General features: G+C 42.4%; 1 protein-coding gene across 4 annotated transcripts; it reads left to right on the forward strand.

Annotated features, from left to right (window-relative positions):
- Positions 1-10: 10 nt before the first annotated feature.
- mecr.L (mitochondrial trans-2-enoyl-CoA reductase L homeolog) lies at positions 11-18802 on the forward strand. Of its 4 annotated transcripts, none has more exons than XM_018246697.2 (11): positions 11-152; positions 254-410; positions 3305-3402; positions 3490-3621; positions 3855-3998; positions 4159-4261; positions 5151-5253; positions 10853-10926; positions 17350-17410; positions 18334-18406; positions 18561-18802. In XM_018246697.2, exons 2-11 carry the CDS (start codon positions 313-315, stop codon positions 18725-18727), a joined length of 1053 nt encoding a protein of 350 aa, XP_018102186.1. In that variant the 5' UTR covers positions 11-152; positions 254-312; the 3' UTR covers positions 18728-18802. The 4 variants fall into 4 exon arrangements, with proteins under 4 accessions (XP_018102186.1, XP_018102187.1, XP_018102185.1 ...); XM_018246698.2 differs by having other exon boundaries at positions 27-168; XM_041582137.1 differs by lacking the exon at positions 11-152 and adding an exon at positions 2809-2830 and having other exon boundaries at positions 343-410.
- The last annotated feature ends 295 nt before the right edge of the window (positions 18803-19097 follow it).

Genomic DNA, 19097 nt, shown 5'->3' on the forward strand with positions numbered 1-19097 from the left:
GCCTTCATGTCTCATCTTCCCTATAGTTCCTATACATGCGCTGTCTGACACAACCGAGGAGCACTAAATTACAAGAGGGAAAGGAGGGAGAGATGTGAAAAGAGCACGGAGGGGGAGCTCAGAGCATGATATATGGCCAGGAGGACAGAGGTGTAAGTCAAATAGCAGGTGCAGCTTCATTCCACTACCTTTGTAGCGCTCATACTGGAGAGTGATGTATCCTGAGGATGTCCTAAAATGCTTTCCGTATTAGGTTAGGGGCGGAGAGTTCTCGTCATTGAGCTGTACATAGAAGAAGCCGATATAGACAAAATGTGGCTTGGCTTGCGGCTATTTCACCGTCCATTCAGCTCCCTGGCAGCCCGTGGATTAGTGTACGAAAGACACGGAGAGCCATTACAAGTGCTACGGTGAGTGGGGGGTTTATTGTTTTTACCGGGCATTATGGGTTAACAATAAAGGGGGCATCCGGAACATGGGAGCATTATGGGAGTAGACCGTAGGTCAGAATAGAAGTAGTGCATCATGGGAAGGATGTCTGTGAACATAATTGTTTAGCATAAACTCAAGTTAAAGCAACGTGAATACAAGTTATCGTGGGGATTTGACAATTATGTAATATGGGATGATCATGAGTATTTGGTGCCGTGTCACCAGGAACATAGTAAGTTAGGTTGAAAAAAGACACACGTCTATCAAGTTCAACCTTTGAACTCTATTTTAACCAGCCTAACTGCTAGTTGATCCAAAGGAAGGCAAAAAACCCCATTTGAAACCTCTCCAAAGGAAAATTCTTTCCTGACTCCAAAATGGCAATCGGACTAGTCCCTGGATCAACTTGTACTATGAGTTATCTTCCATAACCCTGTATTCACTCACTTGCTAAACAGCCAGAATTCAACCCCCCCCCCCCCGGGAGGTCCCCCGCCCCCCGGACAAATGTCCCTAACTTGTTACTTACCCTTCCTTCTAGGTCTTCTCCAGTGGAGTTCACAGCAGCCATCTTCTCCAGAGCACTCTTCATCCTGTAGTCATTGGCATTTGGTGGCGCATGCGCAGTAGGAGGCATTTGCCGGTTCGGATCTACTGTGCATGTGCCGAAAGTCACAAAGTTTCTGAAAAAGTAATCAGAAACTTTGTGACTTTCCGGCAACTGCGCAGTAGATCCGAACCGGCAAATGCCTGCGCCACCAAATGCCAATGACTACAGGATGAAGAGTGCTCTGGAGAAGATGGCTGCCGTGAACTCCGCTGGAGAGGACCTAGAAGGAGGGGTAAGTAACAAGTTAGGGGCATTTTCCCGAGGGGGGCCTAGACAGGGGGGGGTGGGATTTTTGCGCCTAGGGGGTTGAATTCTCCTTTAAAGCTATCTAATGTATCAGCCTGTACGACTGATTCAGGGAGAGAATTTGAAATCTTCACAGCTCTCACTGTAAAACAAAAACCCATCCAAATATTTAGATGGAACCTCCTTTCTTCTAATCGGAATGGGTGACCTCGCGTCAGCTGGTCACCCATTCGACTCTATAGAAATATTTAGCACAACTTCTGTGCACTCCTGCTGTTCTCCCCTCAAGGTGATATTAGCATATCAGTAAGCATCTCTACTAATATCAACAATACCTGATTTAAAGATATTGTTAAGATTAATTGTAATGTGTTAAAGCAATTTTAACAATAACTTGAGACAAATACCCAACTCTGGACTATTCATCTAAACCAGTGGTTTTTAGACTTTTCTGTGTCAAACACCCCTTGAAAGCCTAATCTTTGGTCAGGATGGCCTTTGGTTCATAACACTCTTTCAAGTATATAGGACAAAACAATTAGTGCATCAGCCATAGTTGTCAGAATATTTAGAGTCACAGCAACTATTCTCTCCAGATCTTACAATAAATTACCTTCAAGCTATGGCCCCACCTTGCACTGCCCTCCATCCACCTTACTGCCTGGTGCTGAGCTTCCCAGGGAGGCAAGCCCTGATGTAGTTGCCCCTACAGGCTCCTAGTACTTGTACCACATCAATGGAGGCTTTTAGATGTATCTTAGCAAGCAAATGAGTATACTCCTCATATATCTCTAACAGAAATGCCAACCTAGATCCAAAGAGATCTGGGTGCATCTTGGCTCTACCTGCCATGGGCCTCACCCCACTCCATTGTGCCCCCACCTTGTTCTGTCCAACCCCCTGCCGTTCTCCACTGCTTCAGACAGATGATGATTCTATGTATTTCAACGCAACGGGTATGTTTTCCATTTTATTGACCGCAGGTGAGTTGACATGTCTGCACTAATTCACATTAAGACTAACTCCATGCCACTTCTCCAGGCCTCCCCAAGGGGGCACAGTTTGGAAACCACTGATCTAGGCTTTAGAGTACCATGGGCTGCATACTTTGCCCAGTTTATATTTATTGTCCTAGGTGTGCCAAAGACCTCAGTATATTTGATAGTTATAAGATATTATTATTATTGCAATTTCTCTTGCAAATATGGGTTTATTGGATAGCATAAGTATTGCTATCTGGGTGGAATATGCTGGCCTTGACAATAAATTTACAGATTGAATCCAATTTTATGGAGTAGAAATGGGGTACTCCACTCTTCCATGATTGGTGTATGCATAGGAAAAACTGAGTATGCAACAATGGTACATAACCTGCAGTGAATCTAAAGTTTGATGACCTATGTTAAAATAGTAAGAGGAAGTCAATAGAGCAATTAATGATTAACAGTTGAAGTCTGGAAAAGTTTACACATGCACAAATAACATGCAAGTGTTCATGGCCATTTTATTTATTTTTACAGTGATTAATTTCAATGGTGATATGTAAGTACATTTACACAAAGAGCATGGTCATAATGCATTGGCTTTTCTGAATACAAAGTACATTTTTTTTGTATTTATTCAAGATACATTTTACTAAATACAACTGGGAACTTGTTTTTGTTGCAATTAAAACAAAATCAGCTCATAAACTAAATGTCCATCGATCAGTTGACCCTGTCATGGCACCTGGCACAGACTGGTGTATGTCATCCATACAACATAAAAAAATATATACTGCATGCAGTTTGTTTTAAGGCTCATTTACCAGTATTAGGTAACATTGCACCTGGACAGTAACCATAGAAACAAATCAATGATTGTTCAACAAGCTGCAGATTGAACAATGGAAGCCAATACTTGAATGATTGCCATGGCTTTCTGCACTACGGCAAATTTGCACTGTGTTAGTAAATACACCCCTCTGTGTTATGCTGCATTATGTTTATAATTATTTCTTCTATTTCTAAACTACAGCTTGCAAAAAGTGAATATTTCACACCCTGCAGAGAATGAGGTTAGAGTTAAAATGTTGGCTGCCCCTATTAATCCATCGGATATTAATATGGTCCAAGGTAACAATGTAAATTTACTCCTAAGACATTTTAATGACAACAGCCGTTTTGTTTATCCTCTAACCTAAGTCCTACAACTTTTTGCAGGAACCTACGCTCTTCTACCTCAGCTGCCAGCTGTTGGAGGGAATGAGGGAGTAGGTGTTGTTGTAGAGGTTGGAAGACATGTGACCTCTATGCGGCCTGGTGACTGGGTGGTTCCTGTGGATGCAGGGTTTGGTAAGTAGCAACAGTACACACTGCAAATTAATTGCTTTGCTTTCATTTTAGCATCTCCAACTTTTAGATCTTGTTTCCCTAGTCACACATACATGTACAGTTTTCCATGTAATGATTTTCTCTCATGCCAAATGTTATTGTTGCACAGATGTTCTGTCTTTGTCCGTTACTATCACTACCCCATCTTTTTCTCTGTCCTGCTTCTAACATTAGTTCTAGCTCTTCTATCTCAGGCACGTGGTGTACAGAGGCTGTATTCAGCGAAGCTTCCCTTATGCGCGTTCCCAGTGACATCCCTGTGGTAGGAGCAGCAACAGTAAGCGTCAACCCCTGCACTGCTTACAGACTTCTCTCTGATTTTGAGACTCTTCGGCCAGGTAAGAAGGAGCAAATACAATGTATAAAAGTGAAAAATCCTATGTCTTCAGTTAGGCCATGGGAGAATATATCTTGTTAACATAGCTAAACTGGAGTTTGAAGTGCAAGCTGCTTACAGTTGAATGAGAACCTTTAATTTTATCTCCATTTCTATCACAGGTGACACTGTAATACAAAATGCAAGCAACAGTGGTGTGGGCCAGGCTGTTATACAGATTGCAACATCACTGGGCATCACCACCATTAATGTTGTGCGGGACAGGTATGTGTTGAGTAAATGTAAACGTGCTGAAATAATATTAGTTCTTTCTGTATATGTAGGATCATAAAGGATGTTCAAGATCTCACAGAAAGGATGCTTATGGGTTCCTACTATATGTTTAGGGGTAAAGAGTGCAGTGTTGAAATCCATGAAATATGAGAGAAATATAAGGACAGTAGTCCTATTAGTCTAGAAATTCATAAAGTTATATTTTTGGGAAACCAAGGCCAGAGGTACAGTATGGGATTTCAGTTGTTGTCAGATTAAATTGGAAAAGTAAAGAAAGGGGCAGTTTAAAGGAACAGTTCAGTGTAAAAATAAAAACTGGGTAAATAGATGTAAAATTTTTAAAAAAATTCTGATAGCCAAAAATGTAATGTATAAAGGCAGGAGTGACTAGATGTGTAACATAATAGCCAGAACACTACTTCCTGCTTTGCAGCTCTCTAACTCTAAATTAGTCAGCGACTTGAAGGAGGGCCACATGGGACATAACTGTTCAGTGAGTTTGCAATTGATCCTTAGCATTCAGCTCAGATTAAAAAGAAAACTGTTATGACCCATGTGGCTACTGGTTACTGCCTGGTAACCAATCAGTGGAAAGCAAGAGAGCTGCAAAGCAGGAAGTAGTGTTCTGGCTATTATGTTACACATCCAGTCATTCCAGCCTTTCTGCTTACATTTTTGGATAAGTAACTAAATTGAAAACATTTTTATTTTGCACAGCCTATTAACCCAGTTTTTATTTTTATACTGAACAATTCCTTTAAAATATGTAGATAAAGAAAACGTATTTGACAATAACAAAGCAGAACTCATGTTTATATCTGGAATATATCATTGAAAGATAAAATTGTAGGCACAATAACAAAGAACTGTTTTTGTGCAGAGAAGACCTGCCGAGCTTAATACAAAGACTCCGTGACCTGGGAGCAGATCATGTGATCACAGAAGAACAGCTCCGCAAACCAGAGATGAAGGATTTGTTCAAGGTATTATACTAATGCACACCCATCATTCTTATGTCATTATAGATTTAAAGGAAACTATATACTTTCAGACCGAATACTTAACCAACATATACGGTCATTTCTATCATAGGTCATCTTAACAAACTGCCATATATATATCCGTAAAACTTACCCTTTTACTATTTTGTGATGTTCTGTGTCTTCGTTCACTGATCACGTGACAGGAAACATTGCAGGCTTCAACTTTAGTAGTGTGGGAGAAAAAGATGCAGTTCTACATTCACTGACAGATGTAACCTACCAAGTATGTGTGCCTTTGGTTTATGTGTGTGTGAGTATTGAGCCAGAGGGTGGAATTTTGTACTTTAAAATTACAGTAATCATCATCATCATCATTTATTTATATAGCGCTGTCAAGATACGCAGTGCTTTACTGCAGTTATAGCAAACAGGGAATAAATGGTGGATAACAGACAAGGATTACAGAGTACAATAGGGTTTACAAACTGAAAGGTTAGGGTACAATTGAGACATTAGGATTGTATAAACACTTTGTCATTTTTGATACAGCAATGATTAATTAAGGTACATCGAATAGGCCTCTTTAAACAGATGGGTCTTTAAGGAGCGCTTGAAAGTTTGGAAGGAAGGAGAAAGTCTGACAACTTGTGGCAGAGAGTTCCAGAGAAAAGCAGAAGCCCGAGAGAAGTCTTGTAGACGAGAATGGGCAGAAGTGACCAGAGGAGAAGTGAGGCGAAGATCAGAAGCAGAGCGTAGGTTTCGTGAAGGAGTGTATTTGGAGATTAGAGATGAAATATAGGGAGGGGTTTCATTATTAAGGGCCTTGAATGTGAGTGTAAGTAATTTGAATTTGATTCTAGAAGAGATTGGGAGCCAGTGAAGGGACATACATATGGGAGCAGCTGATGTTGAGCGGCGAGCTAGATGAATGAGTCTAGCGGCCACGTTTAGAATAGATTGGAGTTGTGAAAGGTGACTTGTTGGAATACCTGTGAGGAGTAAGGAAATATAATGAGTTCTGTTTTAGAAAGGTTCAGTTTCAGGTGGCGCTGTGACATCCAGGAGGAGACAGCAGAGAGACAGTCTGTGACTTGGGAAAGGACAGAATTAGAGAGATCAGGAGTAGACAAGTAGAGTTGGGTGTCATCAGCATAAAGGTGATACTGAAGTCCAAATGACTGAGTTTTCCTAGTGAAGTTGTATAGAGCGAGAACAGCAGGGGGCCAAGAACAGAGCCTTGAGGAACTCCGACAAAGAGTGGGAAAGTAGTAGAAGTAGAGTTAGAGAAGGAAACTTTAAAGGAACGGTCAGACAGATAAGATGTAAACCATGAAAGAGCAGTGTCCCGAATGCCAAATGAGTGTAGAATGTCAATAAGGAGTGTGTGGTCAACTGTGTCAAAGGCTGCAGAGAGATCTAGAAGGATTAGAATGGAATAATGACCTTTAGACTTTGCCAATAGAAGATCATTGGTTACTTTGGTGAGTGCAGTTTCAGTCGAGTGTGATGGGCGGAAGCCAGATTGCAAGGGGTCGAGGAGGGAGTTGTGAGTAAGATGCTTTATCAGGCGTTTGTAAACAAGCCTTTCTAGTAATTTGGAGGCGAATGGAAGAAGGGAGACCGGTCGATAGTTAGTGGGAGAGCTGGGATCAAGGGAAGGTTTTTTGAGGATAGGAGTGATTAGTGCTTGTTTGTATAATGATGGAAAGGTACCAGTAGAGAGTGAAAGATTGAATAGGTGGGTAAGTGCAGGAGAGAGTGTATCAGAGATTGGGTGGAGAAGGCGAGAGGGTATGGGGTCAAGGGAGCAGGTGGTGGGTTTTGAGCTGGCTAGAAGTTTGCTAACTTCATCTAGAGTTGTAGGGGTGAAGGAGTGCAAAGTAGATGTGAGTGGACTGCACGTTGGTCTGAGATTGTTGTCGGACTGTATGCTCAGCCTAATGAGATCGATTTTTTCATTAAAGAAATGAGCAAGGTCTTGGGCGGTAACATTAATAGGTGGAGGGGGGCATAGGAGTGAGTTAAATGTTGCACACAGCTGCTGTGGTTTGGAGGACATAGTAGATATTAGATAAGAGAAGTATTGTTCTTTGGCTAATGATAGAGCTCGGTTATAGCAGGAGAGCATGAATTTGAAGTGGATGAAGTCAGGATCAGTTCGTGACTTTCTCCACCGTCGCTCAGCTGATCTACTACATCTACTGATCTACTAGGTGCCGTGTTACACTAGTGTGCCAGGGTTGGGGTTTAGCTGGCCGGCTGTGACGGGTGGTAGAAGGTGCAAGGGAGTCAAGTGCTGTTGAAAGGGCATCGTTGTAAAGAGAAGCTGCCATATTGGGACAGGAGAGAGTATTAATATGAGATATAGATTGTGCTGAAACTGTTGATAATTGTTGTGGTTCAAAGGCATTAAGGTTTCTGTACGTGTGGGTAGAGAGAGATGGTTGTGAAGGTGCAGGTGAAAGCAGTATCTGAAAGGAGAGTAGACGATGGTCAGACAGAGGGTAGGGAGAGTTAATTAAGTTGGATAGGCAGCATGAGTGGCAGAATATAAGGTCAAGAGCATGACCCTCGATGTGGGTAGGTGAGTCGGTCCACTGAGAGAGACCAAAAGAAGCTGTTAGAGAGAGAGAAGTTTAGAGGTGGCAGCAGAAGCAGAGTTGTCAATGGGGATGTTGAAGTCCCCTAAAATGAGAGCAGGTGTCTCACTGGAGAGAAAGTATGGAAGCCAGGCAGCAAAGTGATCCAAGAAGGTGGAGTAGGGACCAGGGGGGCGATATATGACAGCAACACGCAGAGAGATTGGAGAAAACAAACGTATGCTGTGGACTTCAAAAGAAGTGAAGGAGAGAGAAGTCGGTGTAGTTAGATTTTGAAACCTACATTTGGGGGAGAGAAGAAATCCCACCCCACCGCCATGACGGCCATCCGGTCTAGGAGTGTGAGTAAGTGAGAAGCCTCCATAGCAGAGGGCAGCAGGTGAAGCAGTGTCTGAGGGGGAGAGCCATGTTTCAGTGATTGCAAGAAGGTGAAGGGATTTAGCTATAAAGAGGTCATGGACTGCTGTTAGTTTATTGCAGATTGACCGTGCATTCCAGAGGGCACATGAGAAAGGCAGGGAGGGTGCTGGTTTTATGTGAATTAGGTTTGCAATATTAGAAGTACGTAAAGTCTGAGAGACTGGAAAAGACCTTGTTGAATGCCTGAGAGTAGGAATAAGTGAGGGTACAAATGAGTGAGTTGGACCAGGGTTTGGGGAGATGTCCCCAGCTGCAAGTAACAGTAGTAATGAGAGTGAGACAAGGTGTGACCTAGATTTGACAGTGCGAGCAGTGTATTGTTTGATGGGATGAGAGGGGATAATAGATTTAACAATACAAGATAGTGTGCTTAGATTGAGAGAGGGTGATGGGAGCAGTGAAGAGGAGATTTCAATTTCCGGATAGTTTGATGGATGTTGGAGTGCAGAGGATATATGCAGAAGTATAGAGGAGAGAGAGAAAAAGAAGGCAATCAAATTAAACATAGTTAGACAGTATAATCCGTCTTATCTTGTTGATAGAAGAATTGATGAACAGTGATGTCCAATGTTTGCTTGGAGATTCCAATTCAACTCTGATCCAACTGCTGTCCAACTCTGTCTTACTCTATATGTTGTACTTAAACTTTCTGTACTTTAACTTGATGGACTTAAGTTGTTAAATCTGCCATGGCTCTCCTGCCATGCTCACCCCTGCTATGCTTCCCCTAAAATGAATGTCCTGATATACAGCAAGAGGGTCACATGGGTGAGGGACAGCAATTGATTAATTAAGACAAGTTAAAGACAGAAGAATCTCTGAGTCTGGTTATCTAACAGACATCAATAGCAATAAAATGGACATACCAAACTATTCACTAAAGCAAGCAACAAATTGCTAGATAAATGTAAACTGATGCATTTTAACACCTACCCCACAATTGAATGATTGTCAATGGTAATACAAAGATTTGCAGCAGAGTTGGATGGTGAGATGCAGAAAGCTAGGAGCAGTAAGTTCAATTAGCAGGAATTAGACATACCCCACAATTGATATATGGATTATTTATACAAACAGTAATTTGCATTAGGGCTTTTTCTGTAATGCATTTTAAAGAGGGATGCAATGTTTAAGGGTATAGTTTCCCTTGTGGTTTTACATTTCCCCCACCACCGGACCTGCTCATTTTCTCTGCACTGATTGGTTCTTCAGCACGTTCACATAAGCAGGGGTTGTATTTTTCATGGTTGCTGTCAGTAGCAAGTGCTCAGACAAACTGGTGGCATTGCAGTTTTTGGATAACTGTACTTCCTGTCTGTTAAAGCTAACTACTGCCTAGTATTAAATGGAGAGAAGACCACTGTAGTGTCTGTATTTAGATAATTCCAATGTTTGCTCTGTGGCTCTGACAATTTTACATGTTAGATGCCCTTCATATAGTTAGTGGAAGGGTTTCTGTTCATCCTAGGATTATTTTTAAATTAGCAATCCAGTGCTTTGATTATTTTAATCACTTTCAACACAGTATATTATAATGCCAAATGTACAACATAAGTTTAAATTCCATAATACAGTGCTGGCATATTAGGGAAACTTTACCCCCCAAACAATGTATGTCTCTAGAAAAAGATATTGCATAAAACAAATCATGTGTAAAACCCTGCTTCATGTAAATAAACCATTTTCATAATAATATACTTTTCTAATAGTATGTGCCATTGGGTAATCATAAATCGAAAATTGCCATTTTTAAAAAAATAAGGGATTGCCCCTGGGATCGTACGATTCACTGTGCACACAAACATACCAACAAACCATACTTGTTAGGTCACATGAGCCAATTAACAGACAGAGTTCTGTCTTTTGCTTCCACACTTCTTCCTGTTACAGTTAGAGTTGTATCTCTGGTCAGGTGATCTCTGAGGCAGCACACAGACCATGACGAAATGGTGGTTCAAGGCAAGAGATGTAAAGGGGCAACATTTACTTAAATATATTTACCTGTTTGGTAAGATTCTTTAACATGCCACTTAATATGATTTAAACTATCTGTTGCTTAAGTGTTCGTTTTGGGGGTATAGTTTTCCTTTAATCTTTCCAGCAACATCAAAACAGTCACTTGTAATCTCTATCAGTATCTATCTGCACCAATTTAAAAGATGACTTGCTATTAAGTGTTACATGGGGGCAAATAGCACATTTATTGTCCACAATGAGGAGTTTGCCAATAACAGGCATATACAGGAGGGCTTTATTTCTGGTCATGTCTATTAGTACTGTATTGTCTCTAACCATCATTTTAATGGTGACTTAGAGTTTGTGTACAGGCCACATAGCTCAAAAGATTCCATATTCTATAATAACATGGATGTGAGTTTTAATTCTCACCATTTATACCAGGAAAAATGCTGCTGGATTATAGTAAATGAGTTTATCTTGTAGTTTCTTTACTTAGCCACCATTATGGCAATTGCTTCAGATACAAATTTTCTTCTCTACATTTACATCAAATGTTTGTGTATGCACAGAGACTTGACTTGTAATATATGCTTTTTCAGACTCCTTTCTCTGTCTTGCAGAATTGTCCTCGTCCAAGACTGGCTTTAAATTGTGTTGGTGGAAAAAGCACAACAGAAATGTTGCGTCATTTGGAGTAAGTTGCACTGCCACGAGGTGATGGGGTTTTTCTCCTGACTTATAAATGACAGAGCAATAGAATAGGCTGGAATATAGTACATTATGTGCAGTTTAAGTATTGTATAATATTGTTTAATATTGTAATATTTTATTTATTATAAAGCTCTTTTACAGCTTTTCCTGTTGACTAAGGGGGTTATTTATCAAAGGTCGAGTTTGTGAGTTTTCTTCTACTCACAACTGAAATGTTTGCGTATTTATGAAAAAAACCCAAATGCAAAAAACTCAATTGAATGTAATTGGGGGGGAATTTGAATACCTCAAATTTATCTAGTTATAGGCTAAAAAAAAAACCTTGAATAGCTCAAATTGATCTAATTTTTCACCGTAAAAATCCTGAAAAAATAGATTTTTGTACTTACCGTTAAATCCTTTTCTCTTGTCCTACATTGGGGGACACAGGCACCATGGGGATGAAGATCCTGTTGCTTGGAGAAAGGACACTAAAAGGTTAAAGTGGCTCCTCCTCCTCCTGCTCTGGGCTTCATCCCCGCCTACCTCCTCAATCCTCAGTTTTCTGACCGAAGAAGAGATGACGAGCCCTACCAATTGCCCATGTGAAGAGAAGGAGCTCCTCCCCAATGCAAGCTAAGCACGGTATGAACCACCTGCTGTTTGAAATTGTTGCTATTTGAACAACAAAAATTATATAAGATATTACCTGATCAATATTAACATGAACTAATACAGGGAGGGAAGGCCTGTGTCCCCCAATGTAGGACAAGAGAAAAGGATTTAACGGTAAGTACAAAAATCTATTTTTCTCTTGCCTAGATTGGGGGACACAGGCACCATGGGGACGTCCCAAAGCTACCCATGAGGGCGGGACTTTTTACCCCTAGTGTTCAGGGAATAACCACCTGCAACACTTTCCTGCCGAAGCTCGCTTCGGCTGAGGCGATGTATGCACCTTGTAGAATTTGGAAAAGGTGTGTGTGGATGACCACTCTGCAGCCCTACAGACCTGTTCTGCTGAAGCCTGGAGGCGAACCACCCAAGAAGTGCTGAGTGAAGAAGTAGAATGAGCTGAACCTGGAAGGGTGTGGCCTTACCTCGTACCTCACAGGCCTTCAAGATTGTTGACCTAATCCATCTTGCATTGGTGGCCTTAGATACCTTAAGGCTTTTCCGTGGTCCTTCTGGTTAGACAAAGAGGTTGTCTAGCTTCCTTCTACTCTTGGTAGCCCTGGTGTATGTTCTGAGAGAACGAACCACATCTACATATGTAACTGTTCCAAATATGTCTTTTGTTCAGGACAAAATGAAGAAACCACCAGGTCCTGGTTAAGATGGAACTCCTTAGGAAGAATCCTAGGTAGGTCTCAACACCGCCTTGTCCTTGTAAAAAAATCAAAAATGGTGGACGACAAGATAGAGCTGCTAGTTCTGAAACTAGTCTAGCCAAAGTGATGGCTAATAGAAAACTACCTGAAAAGTCAGCAGAGTTAATGGAATTGAGCCAATGGCTCGAACGGTTGCTCCTGCAATACAGAAGGTACCATATTGCGATCCCAGGGAGGGATTGTATGACGGTATGGCGGTATCATCCTCAATGCTCCCTGTAGGAAGGTCTTGATGTTGGGCAGCATTGCAAGCTGCTGCTGCTGAAAAAGGATAGATAAGGCTGATACCTGAACATTCAGTGAGCTGAGTGCCAGCCCTTATTTCTAAACCCTCCTGAAGGAATAACAATAGGCTACTTTCGTCCCAGGACTGTGGGTCTTTGGCTTTAGATTTACACCAGGATATGAATGTCCTCCATACCCTGTGGTAGATGCGTGCGAAGACGGGCTTTCTGGCCCTTAGTAAGGTCGGTATGGCCTTTTTTGGAACTCCTGATCTGGCTAGGATTATGGCTTCAAGTGTCATGCCGTTAAATCCAGCCATGGTGAACTCAGGTGGAGGATCAGTCCCTGAGATAACAGATCCATTCTGTCTGGAAGGTGGAATGGTGCGTCCACTGATGAACTTATGAGCTCTTCGAACCAAGTGTGGTGTGGCCAGTAGGGTGCCACTACAACTGTTTCTACCCTTCTTGATTACACTTGGCAGAAGTGCCAGTGGTGGGAAGACATATGCTAGGTGAAACTGCCACGGAACCACCAGTGTGTCCATGCTAGGGCCAGAGGGTCATTGCTTCTTGTGAAGAACCTCGTAAGCTTGTTGTTGTACCTGGATGCCATTAAGTCTACTTCCGGAGTGCCCCACCTTGCCAGAATCAGTTGAAAAAAACCTCTGGGTGTAGGCTCCACTCTCCCTGATCTAAGGTCTCTCGGCTGAGAAAATCTGCTATCCAGTTGCCCACTCCAGGGATATGAACTGCGGAGATAGCTGGTACCGTGTTTTACACCCACAGAAGAATTTGCTGTGCCTCTGCGAGGGCAGCTTGACTCCTTGTGCCTCCTTGGTGGTTGATGTAAGCCAACGCTGTCACATTTCCTGACTGTATTCTTACAGGTAGATCTTGAAGTCTGCCTGACCATTGGAGCAATGACAGGTAGATTGCTCTTAATTCCAGGATGTTGATGGGGAGTAGTTCTTTCTGTGACCAACGTCCCTGTACGGTTAGGTCTCCCAATACTTCTCCCCAACCTTGTAGACTGGCAACTGTTGTGATGACTGTCCACTGGTGATTGGGGAAGGGTTTTCCTGACGGAAGTGTTGTTGGTCAAAGCCACCAACTGATAGAGGTTCAAACTAGATCTGATAGGGGAATCCTGCAGTTTAGGTTCGCTCAGTTCCTCCTCTGGTGTTGGAGTAAGGCTCTGCATGGCTCTGGTGTGGAGCTGCGCATATGGAATCGCAGGATGACACTATAGTCCCTAGCACTCTCATGGCAACCTTAAAGGTACCTGATCCATTTTTTGCAGAGATGGCAGGAGCCCCTGCATGGAGGTGATCTTGGATTGGGGAAGGAAGGCTCTTCCCAATGAAGAATTTAGATCAAGCCCTAAATATTCAGTACTCTGGGAAGGTATGAATCGAGAATTTTGGAAGTTTATCTGCCAACCTAACAGCATTAGTGTCTGGAGATGAGTTGTGGCCAGTGCCATGGAACGGGCCTTTACCAGTTGGTCGTCCAGGTATGGTACGACACTCACTCCCTGCAGTCGCAGGTCCTCTAGAGCCGCAGCCATGACCTTTGTGAATAGCCTTTGCGCGGAGGATAGTCTGAAGGGGAGTGCCAGGGATTGCCAATGTTCTCCTGCCACTGAAAAGTGAAGGACCCAGTGGTGGTTGGGATGTATGGGGACATGCAGGTATGCCTCTTTGATGTCGATCACCGCCCTGAAATCCTCTGTGTCCAGGGACATTAGGACTGACTGGATGGATTCCATCTTGAAGTGGTGCTTCTTTACATGGTCGTTTAGTGCCTTTAGGTCTAGCACCAGGTGAAAAGATCCATCCTTTTTGGGTACTATAAACAGGTTTAAGTAGAAACCGAAGCCCCTTTTACCTTTGAGGGACCGCCATTACTACCGCGGAGGCAGTCAGGGCGTTTGGAACCCCATGGAAAGCTGAGTGCCTGGGTTCTGTGGTAGGGAGCCTTGAGATGGAAAATCACCTCGGAGGTAGCTGAGCGAATTCTATGAGATAGAAATGATCTGTAGGACCCAGGGTTCCAGTACTCTATGCCGTCACACCTCCCGAAAGTGACTTAAGCGTCCGCCAAAGGGTTTAGCTTTCAGGGGTGGGCACCTCCTCATGCGGAGGCTGTTTTGTCCCGTGCGGGCTTAGGTGCTGCTCTGCTTCCTGACCAAGAAGTGCTCTGCCTTGACTGGAATCTGGGGCGGGTCGGAGCTTGTTGCTTTTCATGTTAGGACCTCTGGCTCTGTAGCTTGAGAATTTTCCTTCTCTGTTCAGCACCAAAAAGTTGTTTTTTTTTTTGTTTTTTTTTTTTTCCACCGAGAATGGGAGACCAAGCAGAGACCACTTCAAGGTAAGATCTGTTGACCAGTTTTTTAGCCAAAGGAAACGTCTGGCTGCAATGGATTATGCCGAAGCCCATGTGACGAGCTTAGCCGCGTCCAGGACTGCTACGCAAATTTATATATTTGTGTCCGCTATCGGAGCTAGAAAGAGGTTGGGCCACCTGTTCCACCCAAACTTCCATTGACCTGGATACCCATGGGGTGGCAATAATAGGTCGGAGAGTTCTGCCTGCTGCTGTAAAAATCGACTTGCAGAAACCCTCAAGACGTTTGTCGATAGGATCGTTAAAGGAAGCCGCATCGACTACTGGAATGGTGGTGGTCTTTGACAATTTAGAGACGGGTGGGTCCACTGCTGGGGGTGAAGACCAAGGTCTGTAAAGTAAAAGGATAAGTTTGAGTAAAGCGATGGAAAATTGGACTCTATGGTCTGGCGTTTTCCATTGTGCTTTAACAATGTCGCCCAGCTGTTCATAGGCTGGAAAGACACAAGAAGACTTCTTTTGCCTCTTGAAAATTTTATTGGTTTGCTAAAGGTGGGGTGTGCCTGAATCAGGCTCTCGACCTCTCATTGTGATCTAGGGGTATCCTGATCCTATTCATCTGCGGATAGGATCTGTCCCTCTTCCCAATGCCTCTTCCTGTTCATCAGGCAAAACAGGTGGGGAAAGGGGAGGTCGCTTTGTGACCGACTGCTGAGTGACCGGTCTGTGAGGCTCTGTAGATAGGTGCTGTAGGACGGTATCTAGAGTCTCTGGAATTCTGGCTAGGTTTTGTAGACCCGCTAGAGATAGAGCGCACACCATTCAGAATCCAAGCTCGTTTGATTAGCCGTAGCTGTCGCAGAGCTGGCTGGTAGGGCTGTGTGGGATTGTAATTGTGCAGTGACTGCTGCAGTCTTACAGGCTTCACATATTGGCTCAGCCAAAACACTAGCAAATTTAGGTCTGCAAGTAGCCCATGCCAAATACTAAATTGCATTGGTGGTACATGCAGTTGCCTGCTTGGGAAGGGACTGGTCATCTGCCCTGCCCGTCATGGCTATACTATGTAGTGCAACCCAGTAAGTAAGATATTGGGGAATATTAGGAGAGTCCAGAGGAGTGAACCACTTCTCCCTTAGAGTGCAATCTGTGGAGACAGAGGGAAGTAGTGAAAAACCCCACAGTAGGTCCCATAGAGAGAGGGAAGTGTTAATCCCCTAGAGAAAGAGTAAGGGAAGTGTAACTACCTATTCACCAAGGTAGGAAGGAATGGTACCTTGTTCTTCTCTGTGAGAGACAGTGAGGCTGGAAACGCTCAGTACTGGAGAGAGAGATGCGGATCCAAAATGGCCGCCAGAGAGGTTTCCCGGGCTTTGGTATGGTACCTTAGTAAGATGGCGCCCGTGAGGCGCGTGTGCAGCGACTCGTGCACAATGAAATAGACGCATCGCCAGATGGTGGCGCGAAAGATCGCTGGGAATGGCACTGAGTTACCAATGCGGGGACTACTTTTAGTGCTGTTGTCCCATTATGATCTACATATATAAAAGCATTGTTAGAATTCTGTTCCATGGAAAATATGACTTAATATTGATTCATGAGAAAATGTATATTGTAACCTTAACATAAATATCAAATAAAAAGCATGAAACAGGAGGGTGATTTAGACAAACTGTGTGTTGACAGTGTCTTTATATCTACTGATGACCAGCTAAAGGTCTACTGGTAGATCCCATCTACCTTTTGGACATCCCTGGCCTAGGGAAATCTTTGTCAGAGAATAGCAGTGAAAGTGAAACTAAATGCCTAGGAAAATCTGTGCGAGAGGATTGAGGAGGTAGGCGGGGATGAAGCCCAGAGCAGGAGGAGGAGGAGCCACTTTAACCTTTTAGTGTCCTTTCTCCAAGCAACAGGATCTTCATCCCCATGGTGCCTGTGTCCCCCAATCTAGGCAAGAGAAATCATGGCGGGGGATCACAGCGGGATATGCACCATAAAAGCAGGCCACTCCATAGTGAAGGTAAACAGTTCCCACATGTAGCTCCTACTCTGTCACAGACCCAAAAACCTGGTCTCAGTTAATTCAGCAGGTGACATGCAAGGCAGCTCCCACATGCAGCTTCGCTTCAGCATTACAGGGTCCCCTCTGCCTGGAGTAAAACAGCCTAACCTTTTATCCAGTCAACAGCAAATCACTATCACGTGAATTCCTTCTCACTCCCCCTTCACCTGCTCCTCCATTAAACACCCCTTGGATGTCCAGCCCACCTCTGGTTGGTTAACCCCATGGTGTCTCTTAAAGGGGTGCCTCTTAAAACTATGATTTTAAAACCTAAAAATGGTAATATATACCTGTCATCCACAATAAACCCCCGCCGGCTTGTACAATATATAAATATATACGAAGACTAATTGCAAATTGTGTCTGAATATCCTTGTCTATAATAATTTTTTTTCTCCTAGTTATGATGGCACCATGGTGACATATGGAGGGATGTCAAAGCAGCCTGTTACTGTCCCTGTTGTGAGTATTGTATACCTGTTATACTTATATTATTTATCATATATATGTATCTATTTTTATGTGGTACTAAATACACACATTTAGTGGTTATAAAAGCCAACAATACAAAAGACCAGTGAATCAATTACTCTTTCATATCTTTTGAGTTTAATGCAGTTGCAATCAGATCAGAATCCTTTTTTCAGTGGAATGTGCATTACTTGATCCAATTGCAATTGTACGATATGCCTTTAAGCATGCAACATCGGACCAACACATGCAGTCGCATGTTCAGTCGTGTCTCCATTCAGATCTGGAGCTGTGACTGAGTTTATTCTTCTTTAGTAGGATGGGTGTGAACTTAACTTAACTGAATGAAGTCCGAAGACTTGCAATCACGTGACTGAGTGTGACAATGAAAATGGACAAATTCAGTGTTGAACATTGCACTAAACTGCTAATTTTATGTCATTGGTTACAGAACTGGAACAAGGTACTTCCAAAGATTTTAGGCAAAGTGTCAGCATAAGAATAAACCCAGACATCTTATTACCCACACATAATAAACCAAATAGGTATTAATAGGTATTTAGGGTTAATAATAAACCAAATGTATTATTTACCTTCTGATATAAGCATAATGATATCAAAATTGCTATAATATATTCTATAGGAAATGCATGAATTTTAAGTACATCCTCTTGGGTGTTAGTTCCCTATTCAAATCACATAGTGGGTCATGGGTATCAATATGTACAAAAAAAAAAAAAGCCTGGCATTCACAGGAGGCAACATGATTTATCATGGCTGTATGTCAGGCTTCTATGAATGGATACATCTCAACATGACACACCCAGCTTTAAATTTGCGTTATGTTACGTTTATAGTATGTGAACAATTGGAATTATTTGGCTTTAAAAAAACTGCATATTTTTCTCTTTCAGAGCGCACTTATATTTAAAAATGTAAAACTGTGTGGTTTCTGGGTAACTCAGTGGAAAAGGGAACGAGCTCAGAGTAAGAACATTCTTGTGACTTTATACATTTTCTTTTCTGTCCACTTTCACCTTGTTTCATATGCATTTATCCTTCTCTATTCCACTATATTATGGTCCGTAGTTGCACTATGCTTAAAGGCATTTTTTGTAATATTTTCTTTGTATTCTAAAAGCTGATCGCGAGGAACTTGTAAAGATGATACGGGACCTTTGTGATATGATCCGCCGTGGAAAGCTTGTTCCTCCTCCATCTACTCAACGGCCTATAGAAGATTTCTCCCGAGCACTTCAAGATGCTCAGACTCCTTTCTTGTCCCGCAAGCAAATATTGATAATGTGACATGGCAATTAATTGTGTAGCTCTGCATATCCATAGAATGTACATTTATTGTCTTAAACACTGCTCTGTACAGTCCCACAATGGGTTTGTGTTTATTAAAGACTGTGTACGAGTGTGTGTGTGTGTGTGTGTGTGTGCGTGCTTGCTTGTGAATGCTGAGGGATGAAAAACGTATTCAAGAAAGAATATTGTATTTATACATACAAAAGTCCAAATAAAGCAAACTGTATCGGAGTACTAATTATTACAGTTTGAGAGATTCTTGGAATACTGTTACTTTGAGAAGGTTTCTAGTGAGATGCCAGTGATTTCTTTGAATAATAGGAATTGTCCCCATATGCTCTTCCCATAATTTTTTTTTTTTATTTCT

The sequence above is a fragment of the Xenopus laevis genome, chromosome 2L, assembly GCF_017654675.1.
Source record: "Xenopus laevis strain J_2021 chromosome 2L, Xenopus_laevis_v10.1, whole genome shotgun sequence".
Lineage (NCBI taxonomy): Eukaryota > Metazoa > Chordata > Amphibia > Anura > Pipidae > Xenopus > Xenopus laevis.

Bases quoted from the DNA above. Each gene is read 5' to 3' on its own strand.
- mecr.L (XM_018246697.2), top strand. From the start codon at position 313: ATGTGGCTTGGCTTGCGGCTATTTCACCGTCCATTCAGCTCCCTGGCA. The intron at 411-3,304 runs GTGAGTGGGGGG...TCTAAACTACAG, and splicing joins GAGCCATTACAAGTGCTACG to CTTGCAAAAAGTGAATATTT. The intron at 3,999-4,158 runs GTAAGAAGGAGC...TTTCTATCACAG, and splicing joins TTTTGAGACTCTTCGGCCAG to GTGACACTGTAATACAAAAT.